At 39.0% G+C, this 25,619-nt stretch overlaps 1 protein-coding gene across 1 annotated transcript in view; it reads right to left on the minus strand.

Moving 5' to 3' along the window:
• The window catches only part of SNAP91 (synaptosomal-associated protein, 91kDa), a gene marked incomplete at its 3' end in the record, with an annotated part of 64,938 nt that overhangs the window by 15,776 nt on the left and 23,543 nt on the right, over nucleotides 1–25,619 (minus strand). The window contains exons 5-17 of the mRNA XM_009578492.1: nucleotides 24,930–25,023; nucleotides 23,580–23,691; nucleotides 22,042–22,148; nucleotides 20,657–20,698; nucleotides 17,013–17,083; nucleotides 16,588–16,593; nucleotides 15,622–15,649; nucleotides 13,562–13,671; nucleotides 12,253–12,353; nucleotides 7,247–7,261; nucleotides 6,931–7,101; nucleotides 674–781; nucleotides 2–164 (exon numbers count right to left, since the gene is read on the minus strand). Of these exons, the coding sequence (XP_009576787.1) occupies nucleotides 2–164; nucleotides 674–781; nucleotides 6,931–7,101; nucleotides 7,247–7,261; nucleotides 12,253–12,353; nucleotides 13,562–13,671; nucleotides 15,622–15,649; nucleotides 16,588–16,593; nucleotides 17,013–17,083; nucleotides 20,657–20,698; nucleotides 22,042–22,148; nucleotides 23,580–23,691; nucleotides 24,930–25,023 (1,128 nt within the window). The remainder of the gene's footprint in view (nucleotide 1; nucleotides 165–673; nucleotides 782–6,930; nucleotides 7,102–7,246; nucleotides 7,262–12,252; nucleotides 12,354–13,561; nucleotides 13,672–15,621; nucleotides 15,650–16,587; nucleotides 16,594–17,012; nucleotides 17,084–20,656; nucleotides 20,699–22,041; nucleotides 22,149–23,579; nucleotides 23,692–24,929; nucleotides 25,024–25,619) is intronic.

A 25,619-nucleotide genomic window follows, 5' to 3' on the forward strand; every position in this document is an offset into this window, starting at 1 on the left:
AGCAGCAGCAGCAACAGCAGCAGCTGGAGGAGTTGTTTCAGGAACTGGAGTGGCTGCACTAGTTGTAGGGGTAACTACAGGAACAGCAGTCTCTGTTGGCTTCATAGCAAACAGGTCCAGCTCAGGAGCAGCCTCTGCACTACCTTCGGATGGGGCAAAGGGGTCTTGTAAAAAGGAGAGGGGAAATACATGTGTATGCATACTTAGGATCAGTGAGGGAGGAAGTCAAGAACAAAGCAACTACAGGCAATGCACATACTGCAAATACACGCGCGCACACACACAGGGGAGGTTGCTCTAACATCTAGCCTACTTATCCAGACATGTAATTTATGTTTTTCCAAAATAAAGACCATCTGAAAGGCTGAGCAGTCTAGTTACTAAAGGGCAGAACTTTCAAAGGCTGTTTGACAAGGCCAAAAAAGACAGGAAATATGACAAAAGAATACCCAGCAAAACTCAGCACTGCCAGAATCATTTATTAGCACTACTGAATAAGCATAAAGTTACTGGGACTCAGAAACAGGCAGTTTTGTTAAGCATGCTCTTCAGTCTAAGGTTTGTTTTGACCAATTGCAAACACTATGAAAATTTCAGAAAAACACACTGCCATGTAGTTTAAACAAAAAAAAAAACAGCAAAAGAAGAGACTATCTAATGACATAAAACCCACCATTTCCTGAACATGCATCAAGAGCTGCTGCTACAGGGGTTGGGGTAGCTGGTGCTGCTGCCCCTTCAGCTGCTGCAGGGGCTTCCCCAGGAGAAGCTGCAAAGGCATCTTGGGTGCAGTTTAAGAACAGAAATTAAAAGGAAAAAGGATAAAGAGAAGAAAAATACAGTAAAAGAACCAAGTTAAATTGCACAGGTAGATCCCCTTATACAACATGAATGTTGTAACTCTGACAGCAAGACAAGTCATGCAACGCAAAACACTGTCTCCCCCAACCCCACACAAGCAGGTTCTAGACAGGGTTTGAAGATGGAGCTTCTCAGCTTGCCCGCAGGAAGTACAGTGAGTGTAAAAGGGGGCGTTATTCTCATTGTATAAGGGTTCAGAGCAGCATGCTCATGTACTACCCAAAATTAACTAACGAAGAAAGAGCAAAAGTATGGCAATAAGTTGGTGTTAATAAAGATATTAAAAACTTGCATGCTTAAAGCCCGTAATACATGTGATTAATCTGCAACTGTGAATTTACTTGCATAGTGCTTTGCAAAATTAAGCACTGTTACAAATAACAATCCAACTACATCGGCAGAGATCTGCATCTACCATTTCTAGCTTTTGAGCCAAGTCAGTCATGCAACATCTGAGAAATTGAACTTACTTGTTTCTTAACAGTATTCCAATCGATCTTTCTGAAGCCATAACCTGATGCATAGGTTATATTTACTCAGCTTGCTTCTGACAGATCAAGAATGTTCATCTTAACTACTGGCCAGCCATAGTTTGTCTCCTTTTTTGAGGATCACCTCTAAGGCCAAACCAGTCAAGTCAGGAAAAACTGTTTTGGGCTTTTGGAACAACTTGCTCATGAGTTTTCTTTGACCGTTTTTTTTGTTTGCCACTTGCTAAGTGGTATGTTTAAATTTCAAACTCTGAACTTTTACAGCATTATTCCTAGGCTTAAACCACCATCTGTAGCTCTTAATTCCAAGAAGTAGTCCTAATAGACAATGCCATTTGGACTATTCTCATAGGCAAGAATTTTCTTCACAAAAACACCGTGCAATTAAGATTAAATACTTCAAGATGTTCATAAAGGCCATTTTTCTACTGCTACAAAGTTAGCCAGTTCAAAACAATTCTGTTGGGGAATACTGCAATTGCACTGTCAAACTAACACAGGAAAAAGTTTAACATGCTTTAACTTGAGTGTCAATTTTAAAATGAAAACAACCATTTTAAAAACAAGTTTGTGCCAGTTAATGTAAAAAGCTCAAAAGAACATGCATTGAAACTTCAACAGAAGAGATGAAAGTCAATTAGTCTTGTACAATAGAATTATAATGAATTAGTAGCAAAAAGAGGCCTGCTAATAAGCCATTTCAAATATAATTCTATTTTTCACGTAACAGGGTACAACAACAAAACTGGATGGCAGTTGTCCAAGTGAAAAAAAAATCATAATTAGTCAAGCATCACAGTATTGTATGTATACCAGACAATGGCATACACTGCATAGAAGAAATTAAACACAGAACTGGACTGAAGAGTTTTGAATTGAGAATACGCTATGCGTATGGTCGTGTGTGTTGGGGTTTTGCTCTACAGGGCCAGCTTTCAGATGGAGGGTCACCCCAAAAGAACTCTTTCAAAAGAACACATTTCTATCCACACAAGCTTGTAGGCCAACAGCACAGTAGTCGGTCAACACTACTTATAATTACTTCCTAGCATGAAAGGATAGACTCCAGATTTCATATAAAGTGGGATTTCAGAATGCATAGAGTTAGTCACAATTTCTATGTTGGGACCACTTCAGCCTTCGAGTAATATCTATTCCTGTCCAGATGTAGAATATCGAAGTTCCATGTGCAACAGCCACAGAAATTCAGGTGGGCACAAATTCCTTCCAGCCCACAGATGGAAGGGAACAGCTAACTTGGCACTAGCTAGCTTGGCACCAGCTTTATTATTTATTGCCACTTCTGAGTAAGGTTCTAGCTAAGCATTATAATTTTCTTTATCATCATACTTGGATTAAATGGTAGGCGAGTTAAACACCTAAGTTCATAATGGAATCTAAAGGAAAAATGCCACATTAATAACTTTAAATATTAGTTACTCTGAGAAGTTCAAGAAACCTGTATGAGTTCGAGACAAATGAACCAGGACAAGTGACCCTACAACTCACAGTTCAAACCAAGGATGGGGTTTTTGGTTGTTGTTTGTGGTTTTTTTTGTTGTTGTTTTGTTTTTGTTTTTTAAAGTTAGTGCTTATCAAGTTCCTTGAAGCCTTTCAAAATGCTCTGCTGCACCTGCACAGATGTCCTCTGCTAAAAATCTAGCATCATTGTTTCTCCATATTGGCATAGTAACCCTACATTTGCATATCCAGCACTGTAAGAGATCTTCTCCCTTTAAAGCAGTTACTATATTTACTCAGTTTATGCCACTTCCTTACACTTGTGCATCTTCTACTTCAAAAGTGAATCCAGCTTTTGACTTCTAGAATCAAGTAGCACATGATCCTCACTCGTGTTTATAGACAGCCTGGAAGCTTAAAGAGATGTCGCTGAAACCTTTGCAAGTTCACACTGCATGGAACATCTATTAGGAATTATAAGTTTGTATTACGTACTGCGTAACACCTAACTTGTTAAATAAAAATAGTTCTTATTGCAATGACATGCAAACAAGGGCATTTTAAAGTTCTGAAATACTGAAGTAGTGCTTCAACACATCTTGTCTGCAGCAAAATAAGTGTTCCTGGAGAGTGATCTGTTTAATTTCATAAATTAAGGCTTTATTTGATGCCATGGCATCAATACATGATAAAAGTTACTCACATATGATGATACCACCGACTTATAATCATTTAATGTATTATGCAACATGTGAAACAACCCTACGGAAAGTCACAAGTATAGGAAAGATCACAGAATTAAAGTGTATAGGTGAAAAGATTTTTTTTCTGTTTCCACAGTTTTTTCCTTTTCAGTCATTCTTCATTACTTTTTGACATGGAGAACCTGACCTGAGCTAACAAGAAATATTCCGCTAGGCTCAGTGCTAGGAAGAAATCATAAGAATTATGGGATTTTTTTTGTCGTTATTTGTTTTTTTAAAATAAGCGCTAGTTTGCTATACCAGCATGTTCCAGCATAAGGGACATTCATTAGCCCTCAAGTGCCAAAAAGTCTTGATCACTTTGCCTTTAGGTTTTTTTAAAGGGAAAACCATAGTTCTGCCCACTTACAATTCATGTCATCTGAATGCCTAATAACTGACATTTGCACAGTGTCTGCCATGATTTGTTACTTGCACTGCTTACAGTGTAATCACACAACAGAACATAACTCAAGAGCACATCACTAGTCCCAAAACACTGTGTCCAAATTCTATTAAGATACATGGCATTTCAAGATATTTCGCCTTTCTTCTACCTTTAGGTTTCTCCCTCTCAGGAAAGATTCCAGCTGCACTTTGAAAACAGCCTCCTCTTGTTTCTTTTACAAACAAGATAAGGAATTCTTCAAGCTGGCCGAAGTAATTGAAAGCTTGCCCATTAATCAGATAGAATTCTTCAAAAAAGCTATGCTGGATCAATCCTGCATTTCTCATCTGCTTTCCAAGACCATGTTAGAGATGAAGACATAATGCATGCCTTTCCTCTTAAAGACAAAGCCCAGTCATAGGCAGCAAGCAGGCTCCTACCAGCTAAAGCACCAGTGATTTAGTGCAAGAGAGTAACAGTCAGTCATTCCTGCAAAGTCTCTTCTGCTTCTTCCATCAACTTGGCTGCCTTTTTCCTGCAACTTTCAGCTTCCCTTCTCTACTCAGCCACTCCCTGCAGACTCTTTACATTCTTTCTCCTGACATGACTGCTCCTGTACCTTCCCCTACTGCACCTTACCGCAAAAAACAGTGTAAGGCAACTAAGAACTGCAAGCTGCAAAAAGTTAAGGTGACCCTGAAGACTGTATCTCTAGCAGACCTCAAAGGTAAAATACCTACTTGTTAAGTGTCAGCATGCCTAGCACCACAAAAGCTAGAGAGCAACAGCGTCTGCCCAAAAACTACCGCTTCTTGCAGTAAAATAGTCTTAAAGTAACAAGGAATGTTAGTATTGGACATCACTTACAGCAGAGGCACTCAAGGAAAAAAAAATCAAAACAGAAACAAAAAACCCCATAAATAGAGAGACAGAAGTTCAAATATGGCCTCCAGGATCTTAAAAGGGTTGGGCCTGTGGGTGCCTTGATGGCACTGCAAAAGTACCTTCACTGCTGAGTGTGTTTAGAGATTTTTCTTCTTGAGAATTAGAGGTTTTCAAATCCAGAAACTTGATGCTATTGTAAATAAAACGTTGCTTCTTCGTGAAGTGTTCTAGGAAAGTGTCAGTATTCATCTAATATACAATCCACTGGAGATTTATAGTACTTCAGCAACAAAATACATTCTCTTTAAAAGAAGAGATTGAGTCACGAAAGCCTGGATACTGCAAAAGTAAAATCCTTTCCACATTGGAGGATGAAGGCAACTCCACATCTTAACATGTGCCACTAAGTAATTTAACGATCAGTTAAATCTCTAGAAACTAAAAGCATCCAGCTCTTTGTCACTTTATAAGCATGGAAGTAGACACGTGATTTGATAGCAGCCATTTTTCCAGGCACAGAATAGTGGAAAAGGTAGAAAAAAAGAAGGGTACATCTTGCTGCTGTAGTACTGGAAGAATAGGCAAGGGTAGATGTTTTTCTAATCCAGTTGCAAGTTTACAGTGATTTCTAGCCATTTAACTTTTGTTTGATTTTTTAAAAAGTCATATATCTATGCTAAATTAATAATGCAATTTGAAAGTGCTGTATCCAAGACTGGCTTGACCCCAAAGTCTACACACCAGAAGTTTCACACCCTATGCATCTGCAGGGGTGTTAATGAGCACAGGCCTTGGCTTCCGCAACAGGCTGCTGAGAGTAACTATCATCAGACTCCCTTACTCCTAGTGATGTCCAGAACCGCTGCCCACAACTATTTTAAAATTGCTTCTGAACTGCCTCATCCTGTGGCACTTGGACTATTACCCATCTTTGCAAAAGGAGGGGTAAAGTACCAGGCAGCAGTTGTACTCCTTTCTTACACCTTCTCAGCAGTTTTACTGGGGATATCTTGGAGGTGCCTGTTGAAGTCAGTCCTAAACAAAACTTCTAACTGGGAACTTCCAGTCTTTAGGAAACACCTTTGCTGTGAAATCGTTTATGTAGGAGACCTCTCCAGCACTCCTGTCGCTAGAGGCAACAGATAAACACACCCCCACAGAGAATATACTGGAATTCAGTTTTGATAGCAAGTAAGTTATTACTAATTCCTGACATCCACTGTCATGCTGGAAGTATGCATCAGAAGAAGAGACAACTAGAAAAACACAGTTGTCAGATGATCTCAAACATTTTAGTAGTTTGTAAATCAGAACATTTCTGCATTAACCTGGGCTGGTATAGTGTTGAAAACCTGGTAATTTCTGACATGCTGTTGAGAAACCTCCCGCTTCATGAGAGTGACAAGAAAGCTGACAAACATACAGGGGGGACTTTATGCTTACTCAAGAGGTTAGCTGCTAACATCACAGACTGAAAGAGCATAACTAAACTGTAAGAATATGTTTCTTATACGTAGTTGTATAGGTGGCATTTAGCACAAGTTCACTGCCACTTTAATTTACTGTTAATACCATGTCAAATAAAACCCAGACTCAAGAATGCTGAAATACAGTAATTTTAGCTGGCTCAATATTATATTTACAGGAAAGATCCAAAAGAAACAACACAGATCAAGCGTGACACGTAATGAGGGGCAGGAAGCTGCCATGTCCATCCTCTCCAGTGCAATAACTATGAAAGAACAACTGCTTTTCGCAGAAATTGTAGTACAGTGTATAGTTACTGAATAATGTGGAAAGAATACCTGCTTACCCCAGTGTGGACCTGAAAACTAATGTTCTTAGCTGTTCAACAATAAAGTAACTCAGTCCTAAGTGTATACAGTTTTCCATTTCCATATATATGAGAGAAGTCTATTAGCTAAAAGCACAGCAAACAGAGGTAGTTGGACAGTTTACATTTCCTGTTCCACCTAGCATCCAACACACAGGCACCTCTGGTATAGCTAGTTAAATTAGAGGCCTTGTTACAATAGCTGAACTCAATATTGCTTCATCTACCTTATGAGCTGGCATAGAGCACCAGAGCAACCAAACTAACCTCCAAAGAGATCCACTTCAGCAGTGGCAGCAGTAAGAGTTGTAGTTGTAGCGGCAGCAGCTGAAGTAGTTGTAGTATCAGTAGTTGCAGCAGTAGTTGCACTAGGCTCTGGGGCAAATGGATCTGAAATCTGTGGCTCAGAGGTAACACCGGAAAGTGCAGCCAGGTTATCTATATGCAACCATATAATGAAGATCAAACAGGAAAAGTAAGGGGAAGAGGGAGAGAGACCACAATCACTTAACTCCAGAAAGTTGGAGTTTTTAATAAGGAGTCTTAACATTCAGAAGTCTTAGAAATCAAAAATATTACTCACCCTCTCCCAAGAGGTCTAGTGATTGTCCATTAAAATGACAGCAGAATAAAGAAACAGACCAATTAGTAGAACTGCCAGATTGAAGATGTTCATTAGCCATATGTTCATTCTCTAAGTGACATGTCTAGGATTTTCCAACATTCAAGAAGTTACCGTTACATGACAAAGCTCATTCTGTTTAATAGCTCTATTCAAAACAGCACCAGTACATATTTGATAAGTTCCTTAATATCTAATCAGGAAGATGTTCAAACACTGGTAGTATTTATCACTTCTGGTTTATATATCTGGTTTTCTTTTCTTAAACTCTAACAGAAAGAACCAAGTAGTGGCCTGTAAGGGTTGACAGGAAGGTGTCCTACCTTTCACTACCCCAGGGTAAAGCCAAGAACCACTTCTTTAGAAGCTCAGTTCACCACTATACTAGTTCTCTCTTGCATTTGGCTTAGCAGTGTGAGAGTAAGACCAGAAGTAGGTAGACGACTTTGAAGTTTACGAACAGCTAACATGCCCCAAGAACACTGAAAATTTTAAATGCAGGTTCCTGGGCCTAACAGCACACAGATTCAAGACTTTCACCAAGTAAAAGCATACATGGGAAGAGTGAGCCGCAATGAACCCCAGTGCTCACATGTAAATACAGTAAACAGGCATAGATGAAGCTTATTTAAATCAGTGAGCTGTTAGCAGAACATACTCGGATACCAAAGAGAATCTCAAGATAATTCTGCTTGGTTGCAGGTATTTGCTAGACCAAAGTAGTCAGAAAACAGTCAAAATCAACATTACAGTCATTAAAAGTGGACAGAATTCAGCTTACTGTTCTGCCAAAGTGAGCTGTTGTGATCCATCCATCAGCCCTAGAACCCTTCACAAAACTGGCACTAAAGCCAGGGTACTCTAGCAGAGAGCAGCCTGCAAATACAGTTAAGTTACTTCAGGATACAATACGTCCTTACTGCCCCAAGTATATTCTGAGGGGCAGACAGGCTGTGGTTCTTGTACTTGAGACAACTGTTTAGCAAAAAGAAAAAAAAAAGAAATAGGAGAGCAGCTCCTATTTAAAGTTTTTCCTGCACTTGTGATAGAGCAAGCGTACTATGCAAAAACAACTACCCCTGTTAACACTTGCTATGAGGAGTATGAATGATTGACAGCATAAGCAGGTTGGCTCTGTTGCAACTTCGGTTCCTTAGTCAACTGCTTTTGGAAGCCAATGAAGCACCTTTAATGACACTTTCCTACAATTTGATGTCCTCTGAGATCAGATTGAGCTCAAAAACAGAGGAAGCTTTGCCCACATAAAAACCAACTACGAGCTATAAAAACCGGTGAAAACTAATCAGTTTGGCCTATTACATTTTTATATTGCAGTTAGAATAGTCTGAGCTCAGCAACTACCTATTTACTAACCAGTAGCTCAGTGCCGCTCCTAGATTCATTGTACACGTAACAGGGTCATGGGTTCATCTGATCCACACTGAACAGCAAGCACAGCGTCCAGATGCTTTACTATGGGTCAGTATGTAGGAAGCAAAATGCTTGGAGCTAGCACAGCTCAATCTTCACAAATTTGTCTTTATTTCACAACAGTTGTTTAAAAGGCACCAAGAAACCACATATAGGTATTTTCGTAATTGGTTCCTTGGGAAAGCTCTACTTGAGAGTGACTGCACAAGCTGAGGTAAGTCAAAATACCATTCTGAAAGAGCATAACAGTATATTAAAAATGCAGCACTCTGGTATCTCATTACCGCACAGCAGGTGGACGTCTCACAGCTAGACTTGAAATAAACAACTGTTGGCAAACTTTTACTTTCCACTAGCTTACTCTTCAATGCATTTTTGTTATCCAGTTATGTTATAGATCACAATACAGTGAAATTACAATTATCCAGCATGGCAATCTACACTTACTCTTAATATAGGAAGGATTAAAACTAATGCTTTACTGTGTAGTAATATTAAAGTAACAAAACTAGTAGCAAATCCATGTTCTAAGGCACACTGCAAGGTAGTTCAGAGCAGAAATTCAAGTCAATTTGCTTTTATATCCAAAAGTCAAACCTCGCGAGCATGCAGAATTTGACTTACTGTATTTTTTGTAATACTACAGTCTAGTTTGCTTGCCAAATGCTTATCTATTCCCCTTGCGATATGCTGCAGGCAACTTATTACCCTACCTTGATCACCTCCTGTTAGCACAGAAGTGTAGATTTTCACAAGTTATAGTTCATTTGCTAGATAATGTATCTTGTATTCAGAAATGTCCTAGGTATACAACACAATATATAGCGTACTGTATATACCACTAAATATACAGTGTACTATACTGAATATACAGCATATGCCAGAATACATAGAATCTACACTGCCAGTGAGACTGAGAAAGCAGGATTGTTTGTTGGTGACATGTATTCCTGAGGTTTATGTGATATTTAAAGTGCCAGTTTGACGCTGCATCTTGAAGTATTTGATATTCACATTTTCCTACCTGTTCTGAACTGCAGCAATTCTTCCCGCCTCCTCCCCCTACTACATCTTTCTCATGAGTCCCCACGTTAACTTGCTGTGAGCCAGAAGAGTTTTGAAGATGACAAAGAAGCGCCAGTAGCAGGGAGGCACTGTTACACATCCTCCCAAAAGTCCTGGGTGGAAGGAAGGTCATCTTGTCTAGCCTCCTGCTCAGAACATTATGCCCAACACCAGATCAGGGCAGTCATGGCTTTGCCTAGTCAGGTCTTGAAAAGTTCTCCAGGAATGGAGAGTCCACTAGCTCACATCAGGGATTTGCTCCAGTACTGCCCTACCCTCCAAGTGAAATAATTTTTTCCTCATGTCCAATCAACCTCTGAAGCTGCAATTATTACCCTTCATTATAATCAACTATCCTTCCCAAGAAGATTTTGGCTCTGCTCTGTAACTCCCCTTCAAGTAGTTGTAGGCCACTATTAAGAGTCCCCTTTAGCCTCCTCTTTCCCAGATGACAGAGGTCCAGCTCCCTCAATCTCTCTGCAGATGTGCTCTAGATCTCTGGAGTCCTGGTAGCACTCTGCCAACCCCCTTTCCCTTAAACAGGAGAGCCCAGAACCGGATGCAATATTCCTGATGTGGCCTCACCTGCACTAATTAGAGGGCTCTGCAGTACCTATGAGACCACACAATTTATAATGACTACCGGCTTCATCCTGTAGACTTAGTTTAAATAAGTAAATAAAAAAAACAACGCATAACATAGGCTCAAAGGTCTTCTCATTACCAGATGAAACATTAATGGAAATTTCAGTACTTTTACAACATAGCCATTCCAGTTCTCAATTTATGCATGTCTGACATGGTGTTTGGCAATTATTTAAAAGAGTTTAAAAAAGAAAAAAAAAGGCAAAAAAAGCAGCAGGATTCCAGTGCAGTAACAGGTCATCATACCTGGACTCCTGCCAGCAGTAAAACAGACAAACTTGAAGCTTACTAAGTTACCAAAATGCTATTCTGAAAGATAAGACTGAAATATACTTGATGAAGTTAGCGATAATCCTGGCCAAAGGAAAAAAGTTAGCTGTCCTTTTCCATTGTGGAATAAGAGGAATAGTGCATTACTAGTAAATCTTAAAGTTTTCAGTAATTCAGGAGAATAAAAACACCTAAGTTTCAAACTACAGGTGCTTTGTCCAAAAGAGCAAAGTAAAAAACCAAATAAATCAGCTTTCAATTGCAATGAGAATCAATATTTTACAATATTAATGGCTATTTACTCTGCATAAATGAGCAACTGCTTAAAGAAGTTAGCTGAGAGGCCTGAGCTCTTTCGAACATCTCAAAAGTTTGTGTTCCAGTACTTGGCAATGACAAAGCAAGACAAATAGGATGCAACCAAAACTTGCAGAATAATTAGTCCCAAACATCCTAGAATAGATGACTTTTTGGTCTTGCTTTCTGGGTAAGATTACATTTCAGTTAATAAAACTGACACTTCTGAAAAAAAAAAAATTCAATTCAACAGATTAAATAGCAGTATGCAAAACACGGTCTACATGACAGCCATAGCTATCCTCTCATGATGAAGTGGCTGAGATACAATGTCATCTTTAACGACTAAAGCTAAGAACAGAAATAGGGAATGCAGAAGCCACTAGTACCCATTATTAGCATGCATAGCAGAGTCAGCATGACTCAGCGTAGCATCCCTGCCATGAGCAGGCTGATGAGCTCATTAAGCTGCCACACAAGTGAAGATCTCTTAAGATTACACCAGTGTGTGTTTACAACTATGTAAGTTAAATCACATTTACTGGCCTAATTCCTTGTCTTCACAGGACAGGAGTGAACATTGCCTACATTTATTGCGGTCCTCTTCAGATCACCAGCTGCTGGTGCTGCCTGAACAACAGGCTCAGCTCACCACAGAGCTCAGATTTCAGAGCTGGTTAGGTATTCCTATTTGAAAGCAGTTAGCCCTCTACTTCTATTTTCATATTATTACTCTAAGCAGACAAGGAAGATTTTTATAAAATATGTTAAGGGTTGTCAGAGGTTATCACACTTGCAGCAGAGCTAATTTGCCACCATTGGCTTTAGATGCCTTTTTGTTTTCAAAGATTTTTTTACTCCTCCTCCTACTGATCTGTGGGCTTTGCTTTATGAACAGAAGAGTTGATTTCTGCCCTCACCTTGCAATAAGCACATGAGCAGTTCCAGTTCTTCTGTTTTAAAGTGTCTACCCTACCTGTTCACCTTCAGCCATCTCCTTCCTGCTCACTTTTAGTCACATAATCCTGGCTCCCCCCAGCTTTGCAGTCAGGCCCTTTTAAGCAGCTTATACTATTATGCATATCCCTGGAAAAAGGAGTAGCCTTTTGCTGCGAAGGGATGCCTGACTGTCAGGTCAGCAGAAGCCTGGGAGTGAGCTGGGAACATCCTGTGCTAGCAGAGACAGAGCCAGGTTTCAGTTCAGCCAGGCAAGGAGATGGAGACTGCAAGAAGAGATGCTGACAGTGAGGTTTCTCTACCTCCCCATGAAGTGGCTCCAGCAGGGGCTGCTGGAGCTGCCTGTCCAGTAGCGGGAAAATCTTGCTGAAGATCCAGAAGATCGCTAGATGGTTTGGAAGAGCTGCCAAGGAAAGAAAGACAGATATTAAACACTGGAGGAATTTGTCCATTTTAATCAAGTTAAAAAAATCATGACTGGATTGTAGGAATTACCCTTAGTTTGGATGACTGATGAAACCATTGAGAGAGACTGTTTCCAGGCCTTAGGATTAGAGCAGTGGCCATAAACACCTCTACTGCATTAAGTGCCAAGAACATATTACCCCCCAGGATGGGACCTTAACTTACTTCCATTACTTGATAATGACATTGTAACAGATCTGAGACTTTTACAATCCTAAAAAACGAAACAAAACACAAACAAAAAACCCCAAAACCAAAATCCCAGCTGATTCCTAAGAACAGAGCGAATAACTGCTGCGACTGAAAACAGCTCCATTCTACTTCAATATTTCTTTGTGCCATGTCAGAAAGCAAGAAACACGCATTTCCAGGCAATAAACAGGCATTAGGTAGAAGAGAGTTGGTAAAACTTCTATGGCTTAAGCCAGCCAGATATTTGCTTAGGAAACAAGGTCTTGTTCATGTAGAACATTTAAATAATAAACAATAAAAGCTCTTTCTTTAGTGAAGTACTTCACCTGACATTTAACTGAAGTTAGTCACGTCTTCAGACTTTTGGTTCAAGCTCAGAGCTTTTACATGTCCAGAGTTATTTCATTTCTGCTCATTACAATAAGCAACAGCAGTTTGGTCTGGTTTTGACTTGAAAGCAAGGTTCAGATATTCTCATTGGTTAAATGTTTATTTTTTATTTTAACCTCCAAAAGTTCATTATTTTTGTGCTTCATTAACCGATTTGAACAGCAAGAAAAAGGAATCTTAATTCAGCAGTTTTAGAAACAGAATACTGAAGGTCAGCAAAGACTACTTTGGATTTGCACATTACTTCAATCTATTCTATTAAAAGTTTATGTTGGGAATGGTACAACATCACTACTCCACTGAAAGCAAATCAGAGTAGCCACAATTTTTGTTTTTTGTTTTTGTTTTGTTGTTGTTGTTGTTTTTTGGGGTGGTTTTTTTTTTGTGGTGTTTTTTTTTGTTACAGCTCATTTGTGATCTCTACTGGTAGAATAATGTAGCCCATTCAATACTGATGTACACTACCTGTAAAGTAAGCAAAATCTTGCAGGCAAGCCTCCTGTTACAAGTGTGACTTTGGCATCTACATCAAGCTCAGTAAGTCAAATATGCTTTTTAACTTACCTGACTGGAGCAGCTGTAGATGAAGTTGCAAAAAGGTCAACTGGAGGAGATGTATCAATAGTTTTTGCTGGAGTAGAACTAGGAGATGTAACAGTTGTGGCTGGAGAAGACTGGAGAAATATTTTAAATATACATTCAATATACCAGCATTACTCCACAAACAACTCAAGCAGAGATTCACATACTTTAAAAATCCAATTCTGACATCAGGTCATCTTGTTGAGAGCTGTTCCCCCCTTTGAAAGAATTTAACGAAGACTGGGCTAAGTTTTCAGAGGGTGGTGGAGTTGAGAAACTCCAAGGTGACTCCACCTAGTGATGCCTGGCTCAAGAGGAAATCCTACTGCATGCATTCAGAGCACCAGCGGCCCGTCTCATGTGAGCTTTAGTCCTCTGGGTTCAAGGCTCACCCAACATTTGGGCAACTATCTCAGACTTGTGATCTGGATGGCCTTAACCTGCCTTTTAAAATCCCCTTTAGGGTAACTAACAGTTACTATGTGTCAAAGGATCCTCAGCAAGTTCCAAGAAAATAGCCAGCTCCCCAGCAAAGTCCCTCCTCTCAGTTTTAAGACCATCCTGAAGATGGGAGCAACAAAGTATTTTTGTGGGTTTGTTTTACATCTGTCAGACCCTTCTTTTTGTCCACAGAATGAAGTATCTATTCATCCATAACAGGACCTCAGTACTCTAACCATAGAAATGGTGGGAGAAGAGAAATGGTTAGAAACCAAGTTAAAAGTGTGTACGTAAACCTTCAGACTGAAGAGAGTTTAAAGAGCCATCAACAGTGCTAAGGGTTAAGTCCTTGGGAAGATATAAAGGCAGCTCAGCCTATGATTTTGCTTCATTAGCTCCTCCAATTCTGCATAAAGATACCTTAAGTATAGCAAGGACAGACACCCAGGAGAGTATATTGCAACTCTTCTGTGCACTTGAAGACTCAAGTTACCTTGAAGAGTGTCAATTTAATTCTGAAAGATACCACAAGCTTTGTTACAGCATCTCACATGCTAGAGATACCCTTTTCCTATGAAACAAGTCCTACGTTTAGTACTGTTTGCCATTCTGACCACTTCCAAGAAAGAAAAAGAATGGCAAATTTGAAGGGATTTTCTTCTGAGTTCTGCTACTGCCATCCCATCATCACAACTCTAGCAGGAGATGGATATAACTTTCTAGACTCTCCTGAAGCCTTTACTAAGGTTTGGTCCGAATTCTTCATGTGAACCAGGGAAAAAGGGGTTACTTAACATTGTAAGAACACTTTCTGAGCCATAATGTAGTTCTCACCAACTGCTACTGTATTGGATAAGAGGTTTTTTTGTTCATTTGTTTTTAAAAAAAAAATTGCTCTTCAGAAAGAATTTAAGAGCTTTCACTAGAATCAATCATTGAACCATCTCCCTCAGATTCAGAAGTTTTCACTGAGTTTTTTCTGCACAACACCTGTTACTAGACACAGAACTATGGCACCTGGCAATGCTTCAGGGATACCAGGAACTACTATTACTAACACCGTAAAGCTCATTAGTTTATCTGACACTGAAACCAAGACATTTTCACTGGCAACTCTTGCTTTAGATTAAGGTGAGCAGTCTCACTAATAAAGGTCAATTCTGAAATTAGGTATATCAGATGAAAGTTTTCTTGGCTTTTCACATAAATATGGTTTTTAAAGAGTTAGCACTTCCTCCTAAAAAGCTGCAAATGGAATAAAGAATTTGGAGGAGAAATAGTACGGAGAAAGTTTCTCACTGACATGAGGATTAAAAAAAAGTTGAGACAAAGCTATGGGTTTCTTATATTTTCACAAAGCGTGACCATCAAATCCCACACTGGAGTAAGTACTACGGCCCTTCAGACCAGCAAAGTGCTTTTATGGGGCCATTATTTACAAGGCCATTTAAAGATGCAACTTCATCACTTAGGTAGGGCCTAGGTGGCAAAGTCTAAAAAGCAGATTAGGAGATGGAAATTTAACTCTTTATGCCCTTAAGATGTTCTAAAGCATACCACCTAAACAAGAACTAACTAGTACAGCAACTGACAGTATTTACCTTGCTCAGAGGAGAAGGAGCCCCAGATCTAGAAGAAAAAAAGGTGGGGGTTCAGATAAATATACTTTTGGAAACTATGTTTCTAGTCATCAAGATTCATGCAAAAAGACCAAAAGCTAAGCATGACACCTTTCTGAAGATCTCTACAATCTCATGCCCTCCCCATTTCTCAAACTTTCACATGTCACTTCAGACAAGGAATGCAAATTGTTACTTCAAAGCTTAAATGAATCTTTTAACCTAACTGCTATCACAGGATTATTCTGCCTCTTAAATAAGCTCGACTAAATGTAGGAAAGGCAGAGATGCATGCAAGTGTCTTGCATTAGGGCCTACAGGAGCCAGTAGGAAAGAGTTATTGAGGCAAGACGTCACCATATTATAAAATCATGCAACAGCAGCAGAATAAGACCCATACGGAAGCAGTTATCTAACGTAAGTCTTCTGAGGATGTGTCAGCGAATTTTCAAAGTCTACTATTCTTTTACAGAAAGTCAGAGTTACTTTAAAATAGTAATATTTAAAAGTATGGAAACAGTTGGAAAGTCCAAGCTGAAAGTTCTCCCACATGCAAGAAAATCACACTAACCTTAATCGTAAATTAAAATGTATGTCGGTGTATTTATTTACTTTCATTATTATGAGGTATGAAAATACTGCTAAATATTTTTAGAGCTGCTTTGATCTAAGAGATGAAAGGAGGAGTTGAAGTTAAAACTGCACCAGTATTGAACTAGCATCCATCCTATAGGTTATTGAATTGGATAAGTCCGAGGAGCTGTAGAACTGATTAGAAGATCTGGCGCTAAGACAGAACTGACTAAAAATAACTTAGTGACTGTATACAAAAGCAAGCAACAGTTTAGGCACAATTTAAAGAAGATATCTATTTCAAATTGTTCAAGCCATCTTAAAAAAAACATAACCATGTCTGCATGCAAGTGATATGTAAACATATGTACTTACCCTTCGCTAAATTGCAAGGAAAGCAACAGTAAAAGAGAAAACACAGGTTTAGCTTAATCCTTCCTAGACTTAGCCATGACAAGTATCTAGTAAGAAGATGCAAAGCCGTTAGAAAACAAATCAATTTTGATGATAAAAGCCTTAGCAGCAAGGAAAAACAGTTCCTTCTAGGAGTTTTCCATAGTTAATTTTACTTCACTTTGGAAAGTGTCTAGTTGTTTGGGGTACTGTTTCCCCCCACCCCCAGTAATAAAAAAAATGTTGCCATTAAGACACCTTTGTAAGGGAAAGGAAAAGCCTAGTCTTACCACAGCTTATTTTTCAGCTAAGAGACAAAAGGAGGTTGGGGGAGGCAAACCTAAACATCAGCTAGTCTCACGTTGTTACTATTATGCCTTGATACATGGTACAACATATATACCTACTTGTTGCCAGGTTTTTTTCCTTCCAGTGAGTTTAGATGTTGCTCAAGGGTCTCCATGAGACTGCTAGGAGCCTTGAAAGCAAAGAGAAAGTTACACTTCTAAACACAACACATTGACCTAACGATACTTCAAAATCCAGCACTAACTTCCCTGAAGTCCACCACGTGCATGCTCATGCTGTTATTTTATTTACACCACCGTGAAAATAGTGGATTTCCATGCTAGAAGTATTCAGGCAAAGACAGCTTTTGAAAGATAATACTGTGTCCAAATTTGCAGAGAGAAAACATTTACCTCTAACTAAACAGCGCCTGAAGCCTAAATCCAGGACATGCTGCTAATCATGCTTTGAGTCAGTGTTAAACATTGACAACAGCACAGGCATCCTCAGGGTTAATTTTAAGAGTAATAGGTTGAAGGTCATCCTTTCAGTTTTGCTTTTAGTCAGACCTCTTTCATGACCAGAGGGTTAGATAATATTTGCAGTCTAAACAAAACAAATAAAAGGCCTTTCCAATGCCCCCAAAAGCAGCTACCTTTGGTTCAAGACTCCCAATATCACAAAACCTTATAGCTGTTTCTTCTCAAAATGGTAGGCAGGCACAGGTAACAGCCCAGCAGCTAACTCAAAATTCAGGAAGATCACTATTTTAGACATGTACAAAACCTAAGCTTTTTCAAGCGTCCCTGATCTTAGGTTTTATTTTAAGCAACCTTTTTGTGGTCAGGCAATACCACCAGGCATGCACTTGCTGTTACGATGGTAGATAGGAAAAGTAGCCATTAAATGCAAACGAGTGTGCTTAGCTACTCCAGTATAAAAATAGAGTCTAGATACGTAGACTCCTACAAGATCAACAAGCAAGGAGGAAACCCTTGAGAGATACAGTAGCATATAATAGTCAACTATTTCATCAGGGTTACCGGTTCATCAATGGTACAGTCTTTAAACAGGGAATTCTCTTTATCAGTCTCTTTCAGATCAACCACAATTCCTGACAGCAATACCTACAGTGTTTTTCATAAATAATGTCTTTAATTTCAGGATATACATATGCAAAAAAGTCCGTTTGCAATGCTTGAAAACAGACTATCCACTGCTCTTACATACAGTATGCTGAAAACCACCTGGCTGGCTAAATCAGATGTTTCAGGATGCTTAGTACCTGCTAATACCAATGCACAGCTAAGTATTTATAGTGTCTGCATATTAATTTTGGCATTAAAATTGAGCAGTAAGGTAACTTAACACATGCAGAAACTTAAAATGCTCAAGAAATCGTTAAATGACGGCTTGAGTTTAAATATGCTTTTATAAGCATATTTATTAATTTTCAACTAATTTAAGCACAAGAAAGAATTTGGTTAAACACAAATGACAGTTACAAGAACTCTCCAGCAGCAAGAAAAAGATTAGCAAATGCTCTCATTTGCTAAAACAAAAAAAAAAGAGTTCTACATATTCAAAAAGGCTACAGCATAAGATACAAGTTGTGCCTACTTAATCGCGTAAGCAGAAAGCTGTTTAAAAAAAAAATCCATTATTTGCTGTAACCAGTTACCTCTACACACTTTAAATAGCTTTCCAATATATTATTCACAGGTTTCTTAAAAGCCAACAAGGTAATATGAAACTCGCCTATCAAACAGAATTCACAGAGGAAGCTTCAGAAAATTTCTACAATGCAACAATTGGAAATTAAATATTGTCTGGTATCCAATTTGCAACACTGAACATTGCTTAATTTCTTCTAGATACTGCTTCAACATTAGACTAGTATATCAGTCAGCATCGTGGTGGAACCTTAGATATGGGTTGCCCACTAGCTATTTGGGGCAAAACTGCCATACTTTAAGAATTGCTAATAAATAAAAACAAGCCAAGCTCTTTAGCTGCCAAGATGTCTCCTCAGCCTCCAAAACCTTGCAGCCAAACTAGAAAGTTCAAAGATGACAGCTATCAACTTGTATTTCAGTACTGTGACCACTTGTTTGGAGAGTACGTACGCACATCAAGTGTCAACACAACCAACTTCTTGTGGAATACTGCTGACTATTGCCATGGCTTGCTTTAGAAATTTAGGTATAACATTGATATTATATACAATTATATATTACTTATTAGCTGAAATTCAGATTTATTATTCACCTTTTATTTAGTTTCACTGAAGTACACTGCCTAGGTCTTATACACAATCTACAGCATGTTGCAGATTAGCAAGTGAGTCCCAAGCAGCCTCTGGGAGAATACAGCTATGAGGGACTACCTGTGAAGACCACTGAAGTGGTCAGGCAGTTGGACTAGATGATCATTGTAGATACCTTCCCCCCAAAGGAACTATTATATTTCTATTATATTTTAAAGCATTGGTTCATGAGGTGAAAGGGACACTCCACTAGCAGCAACTAAGGTGCCGCTGAGCAAGTGCAGCACTGACTGATGATGCAGAACAGGGCTTGTGCAGGCCCAACAGGCAGCCTTTCCAGCAGGCTGATGCAACACAAGCAGAAGCAGATAAAAGTGCTACAGGAATTTATAAAGCTTATTTCATCAACTGAGCTTAAGGTGAGTTCTTCTGGTTCAAGGACTTAGTTCATAACTGACTGGACCTTGTTAAAAATTAGCCCCTGGGGTACAGTTAGGTGAACATACTACTTCAGCTATTTCAGAATTGGGTTTGGTATTCCACACACTGCTACAAGTCTAAGCTTTCCTCTGCTGAAAGGAGTGGTCAGATTTCATAGCCCCATAGCATCTGAAACCCATAAAGATTAAAACTCTCCACCTTCACATCATGTCTCTCATTAAGAATTTTTAACTGGCTTTTTTAACCAAGAGAACCACTATTCTGATGCTGATTTAAACCAAGCTTTCAAGAGGCTTTGAAAAACTACACATTCATAGGTTATGAACACCTAGGATTTACAACTGTTAGGCAGTTTGGGCTGCTCTTCAGTTCCAATTTTACTGGCATCAAAACTGCCACGAGTGAACTCTTCAGCATGGATCTCTTGCTCCAAGTAAATATCCTTTTCACATTAAACACAAAGCCAGGCACCCAGGCCAATTTGCAAGTGATGTTGAAAATGGACCAGCATAAAAGAATTTAAGCAGCTACAGCATAAGTGAATTTTGATGTTAAAAGTTTTGAAGCATACCGACAGATGTTAAAAGTTTTGATGCACACTGACAGGGAAGTTCAGCAATCAAATCACAACTGCTGCATTTAAACTTCAAGGTCACTGTACCTAGACCAAGACAGTAGTGCTACTGCGGCTCTGAATTTCATCTCTGGACCAAGACTGTGTCAGGGAGAGATTATGAAGCAAGTCACACCACAATCTCTAAGCAGTCTGTCGTCAAAAATGAACTTGAGCTACAAGCTGCAAAAATCTGTCCTTTAGCAAGGAAACAGCAAAACAGTCTACCCTTCAACTATAGGTCAGAAGACATCGTGAAAGACATTATTTTAGTTATATCAGTCTTCAAAAATAGCTTTGGGCAGTTCTTACTTGCAAGTTGGGAGGGCTTTAAAATGTTAGGTAGTATGACTTCCGACCAACATTTACATTCCTGGTATGCTTCCTAATTACAGAACTTTTAGTTATTACACAGATCCAAAAAGACTACAAGAGAAGCTTACCTGTGTAAGATCAGGGATATCACCTTTGTCAATGCCAACTTGCTGTGGATATAAAAGAGGTAAAATGTAAGTGCGTTATTCCACTGCAGCAGGCACTAATTTTGACTAGAACCGTGGTACGCTCTTCAACCTATAATGCACTTTATTTTTAGAAAAAGACTACAAAGTTCGCAAGCGCAGATGCCCATCTTTCCAGTAGCTACCTTAACAACCTGCAGCAGTTTTTTTTTTTTTTAACAAAAAATATCCATTAAGAAAAAAAAGGGAATTCGATTCCACCCAGGTAAAGTTCATACTCCATACTGCAAGTCAGGCAAGGCTTTCTGGTCATACACTGTTGTCTCAGAGGACACCATTAGTGAACTGCCAAACACATACTGTCCAGATACCTGACTATCCTAACGAAGTTGTCTGAAATCCAGCCAGTGAGCAAATCCCAGAAGACATCACTAAAAAATACTAAGGCTCAAGTCACTTTGTTGTTCTGCCCTTCTCTCCTAGCATTTCAAATACCACAAGATGAGGTCTAAGTCTGCAATCTTCTATTAGTTGTCCTGTTGCTTCACTGTGGCTCTTCAAAGTGTCTGTTGGTTTAGCTTTTGCAGAAGAACAAGCTCCACTGCATCTAGTAACCCTGAAATACAGTCACTATAATCCCTGTCCTGCAAAGCTGACCTATAGGTGTCTAAAGTACTTCACTCCCTCAAGTTCAACATTCGTATCAGACATTACATGCCATTCAGGAGTCTAGCAGGCTCCTTCATAAACAGTTAACTAAATTAGCAATGGAACAAACTCTTTATTCAGCTCATTACTGCTGGCTATTATAATGAAGCATAAAACATGGAAAATGTGCATCTTGTGCCAAGGAGCCAACTACCACAAATGAGAGCCCAGCAAAAGAGTTAATTAACCATGTAATACTTGTATTATCCACATAAGAGGATGATAACAAGGATCAAAACCAGGAAAATCTCACATTCCAGTTAACTTGTAGTTGGCTGCAAAGAGCTAAAAAGCATACTTATAAAATCATTGTGCTTTTATTCCTAATGGCTATATCTTCCTCTAATGTTCAACTCTATCCTAGAAGCATGCATTTATTGCAGCATTTCCAAGAAATATTGACGCAGTTGAAGTCATGTCACCTGTTACATTACCAGGAAAGTTGAGGCTGGCTGCACAGTAGAGACATATGGAAGCCTTAAGCAGGGCTTAACTAGTTCAAGAGCAGCTGAACAAGCAGGTCCAGGAACTTCTACACTGCCTCACATTCATACACAGTGAGTCAGATGCTTAACAAGTGCAATCAATATTTTATATAGGCTAAAAAAAATTCACAAAATACTTAAGTGCCAGACTCCAGAAGACTGGAAGTCACTTACCTCTGCAACTTTAAGAAACTCTGATACTCTGGTCATTCGAGTAAGAAATCGTTTGTAGATTTCAAGAGCATCTTTACATTGTCCCTTTTTCATTTCAAAAAATTTCTCTAGAGAAATAATTCGGCAAATTTCAGTTAAGATATCTTACATTAGGTCTGCATTCATCAGCAACTCTAGTTTTCAGGAAAATCACTTTTCAAGAATATTGCACTCCATTAACATTTTTCTACTTGGACACTAATCTAGTGGTATTCCTAGTCCTTAGTAGAATTTAGAAGCTGGACTTACTGAGCTGCTGAAGAATTATATAGACTGGAAAATTGCTCCCCCACCAGCCATAGCATTGTGTGTGATGTAAATCGGGTTTTTAAAGATAAAAAATAAGCAGATGAAGTAGCTACCAAAGTTAAAATTCAAAGTAATTAAGGATACTTAAACATATATTAATATATGTCCTCTCCCAAGTTGTCTTCACTCCCAAGAACAGTACTTTTTTCCACTTGAGTAGCTCTCTAAAGTTAGTTCGTGTCCATTATCAAGCATAACTGCCACGTATTTTAACCCAAACTTACGCTTTAAGTAGCAGAAGACAGCGAAATCGTAATCCAATTGTTACGCCCAACACATTTGTATCTGCTCCATAAGCTTCCTATGCCTATAGTTTCAGTCAAAACAGCTGGGACTTACTTTTATGAAACCATAGAAAGTGTTGCAATATGGATAAACATGAATAAAAAAAATTGTCTGAGCTTTACAGCTCAAGAACATCTTTTTGCCTGTTCAGTCTCTGTAACCTCTCTGTTTCTTCCTGTTGTAGTTGCAGCCAGAGTTTTAGGTCAGTCATGCTGGCCAAGCAATCTCAGTTTTTAGCTGTCTTTATAGGCCAGCTGACATGCTCACAAGTTTTAATAGTTGAAGCTCATTTTCTACAGGGTCAGTTGTGTTTCCTGCAGTTTACAGCAACTTCTGGTTTTAGACTTCATAACAAAGCCTTTTGCAGGGACAGCTTAAGGTGTGTTATGCTGGTGATCACGCCAAGCTGTCTGAGCTTCAGAATGTGCTCACACACTCCTATAGACTTTGTAGGCTGGCGGTAGGTAGGGTTCTGGAGGCGATCCAGCTTTGGTAGTCACGCTTTCAGATCAGGAATGTTATTCAGGAGTACATTACTTCATATAAGGCTATCCCATAGCATATATAACAGAAGAATCTGGGCAATCAAATAGCAAAAGTTGCTTCGCTAACCTTGCAGGACATATTAAGGAAGCTCACACAGCACTGTACGTTTCTTTAGGCACAGAAATGCGCAATGTCTTTAAGTAGACTTCTGTACAATTTTAAGGACATATGACAATCCAGCCTCAGATGAACACTAATGTAAGAGGTTATAGCTTAAAGTTTTCTCTCACTTCAGAATAGAATGGTCAAGAAAAATGTATTAAGTTTTAATGAAAATTAAGTAAAAAAAACTGAAGCAGATCTGAAACTCGTTTTTCACTTGGTCGTGGTATGTGAGATATAAACACCAGGTTACTTACCTAGTAAGTTAATAACCCCATCATTGTAGCAAGCAAAAAGTTTGATAAGATCTTTAAACAGAAGCATGAATGCAGCATTTATGACACCATTTGTCAGTTCATTTGGATGAACCTACAAATAAAATATCAGTTATTTACAGCAGATTTACTGAATGCAATCAGAAGTTTTGACGTGCACCAGGTATCTGATGCTGTTATAGTGAATACAAGCTTTCACACAAAGAAACCAAACAAAGGTTTCAGTTAGCAGATCACGGATTGCTTTCTTCACCACTCCAAAACAATCCACTATAGCACAGGAGTATCCCCATCAACAGTAAACATCTTAGTCTTGAATCCTTCACCTATCACAGAGGTGGAAAGCAGAGATGCTATTAACAAAGCTTTAATGAAACTGGACAAAAGATGTCAGTTCACAACAGAGCTGAACAAAGCCTCAGTGGTTTACTAGGTAATACAGTTGGTTAATGATGTCAAGACCCTTCCAGTTCTCACATTAACTTGGGCAGAAAATAAGTGCTTATTTATTAAAAGATCTTTGTTTTATTAAAAAATATCTCCTCTTCCAACACCATTATCACAATTCTTATGCCATTTAAGAAACAAACATACATTAGCGAGACGTGTATTTCTTAGGCTTTCCTCTGAAAGCTGTAGTGGGCCCTGCCTTCCACCTGGGTGCGTGTCCTTCTGCCCACCAAGAACAGAACAACTTCAAGATGGATTCCTTCAAAGACCTCTTCACAATGTTACACTGTACCTCCTACAATAACTGACTCCTGTTTTTATCCTTAAGGCAGATAAATAATCCCACCAACATTCATAACTTTATTACATTATAATATATTGCAGACGCTTATTTCTATGAATAGTCTAGATTAAAGTTTATCCAATCCAGTTTACAGCTGAAAACCAGACGAAGGTTTTGAGGAAGCCAAACAATGTACATGTGATATTTTAATGGCTTTTTCTCTCCCCCCAAAAAGAAGTTGGTTGCCAAGAGACAGAAAAAAAGATTCTTCAGTCTCCTTGCTTCGTCCGTTTCTTCCCCTCACTGATGCAGAAGATGAAACTCCCAGCTCTGAGCCAGCATTCCTCAAGAGTCCTCATTTCCCAAACTCTTCCCCTACCCTCTCTACAAAAAAAAAGTAGAATCTGCACATTTTGTACGTATAGGAAAGGGCTATCCTTCACCTCACTCTACCTCAGTGGGATACTGAAAAGGGCATTTTTTGCCCACACAATGGGATGATCAGTAAAGCATTACCTACAAGGTGAAATGTTTTAATGACAATGCAGCATTTGTAAGTCACTGCCCAGTGTTAATGCTGGGTCAGCTTCAATACATACATCGAATTCAAGTAGTGCATCAATTTGTTCCTGCAATATTGGCATACTCTTCAGTAGCTTTTCAGGAGCCATTGTTCTCATTACACCATCAGCTCTGCAAGAGGGAATACAGATTAGAAGCCATGGTGTTTCCCCTCTCCCCAAACTGATTTGTTGTCTAAATTTAAGCTTAAAGCTGCTGTAACCCATTTCAAACATTTGGAACACCGTCTGATTCTCCTGCTTCCCGCAACATCACAAGAGCTGTCATGGAAAATACTTCATTCAGCCACACTCCCTGACAGCAGGTGAAGAAGGGTTTTGTGTTAGAGTGATGAATGCAAGAGATTGATCTTTTTATGGAAAGAAGACACAGAGTTTAAATAACTTGACAAGAAATACTGTTGCAGAAGTAGAGAACTGATAGTCTTTGTGCATTAAGTTTGTTATGAATAACTAATGACAACTCATTGCTAAGAGTACTTTTTAATAACACTTCTGTGGTCACTAACAACAAAAAACTCTATAGGTTGGTTTTTTTCCCCCCATCAAATGCCACAATATATGCATGCCAATTCAATGACAATTTAAATCAGGGCAATCTTTGCTTAGAGCTTCTTTCCTCAGTATTCCTGGATACTAAATTCCATTACTCCTTCATGGCACTTGCACTGACTTTGACCTGCCCTGTCAGTCCTGAACCATTACTCC

Source organism: Fulmarus glacialis, unplaced genomic scaffold (assembly GCF_000690835.1).
Source record: "Fulmarus glacialis isolate BGI_N327 unplaced genomic scaffold, ASM69083v1 scaffold34045, whole genome shotgun sequence".
Taxonomy (NCBI): Eukaryota; Metazoa; Chordata; class Aves; order Procellariiformes; family Procellariidae; genus Fulmarus; species Fulmarus glacialis.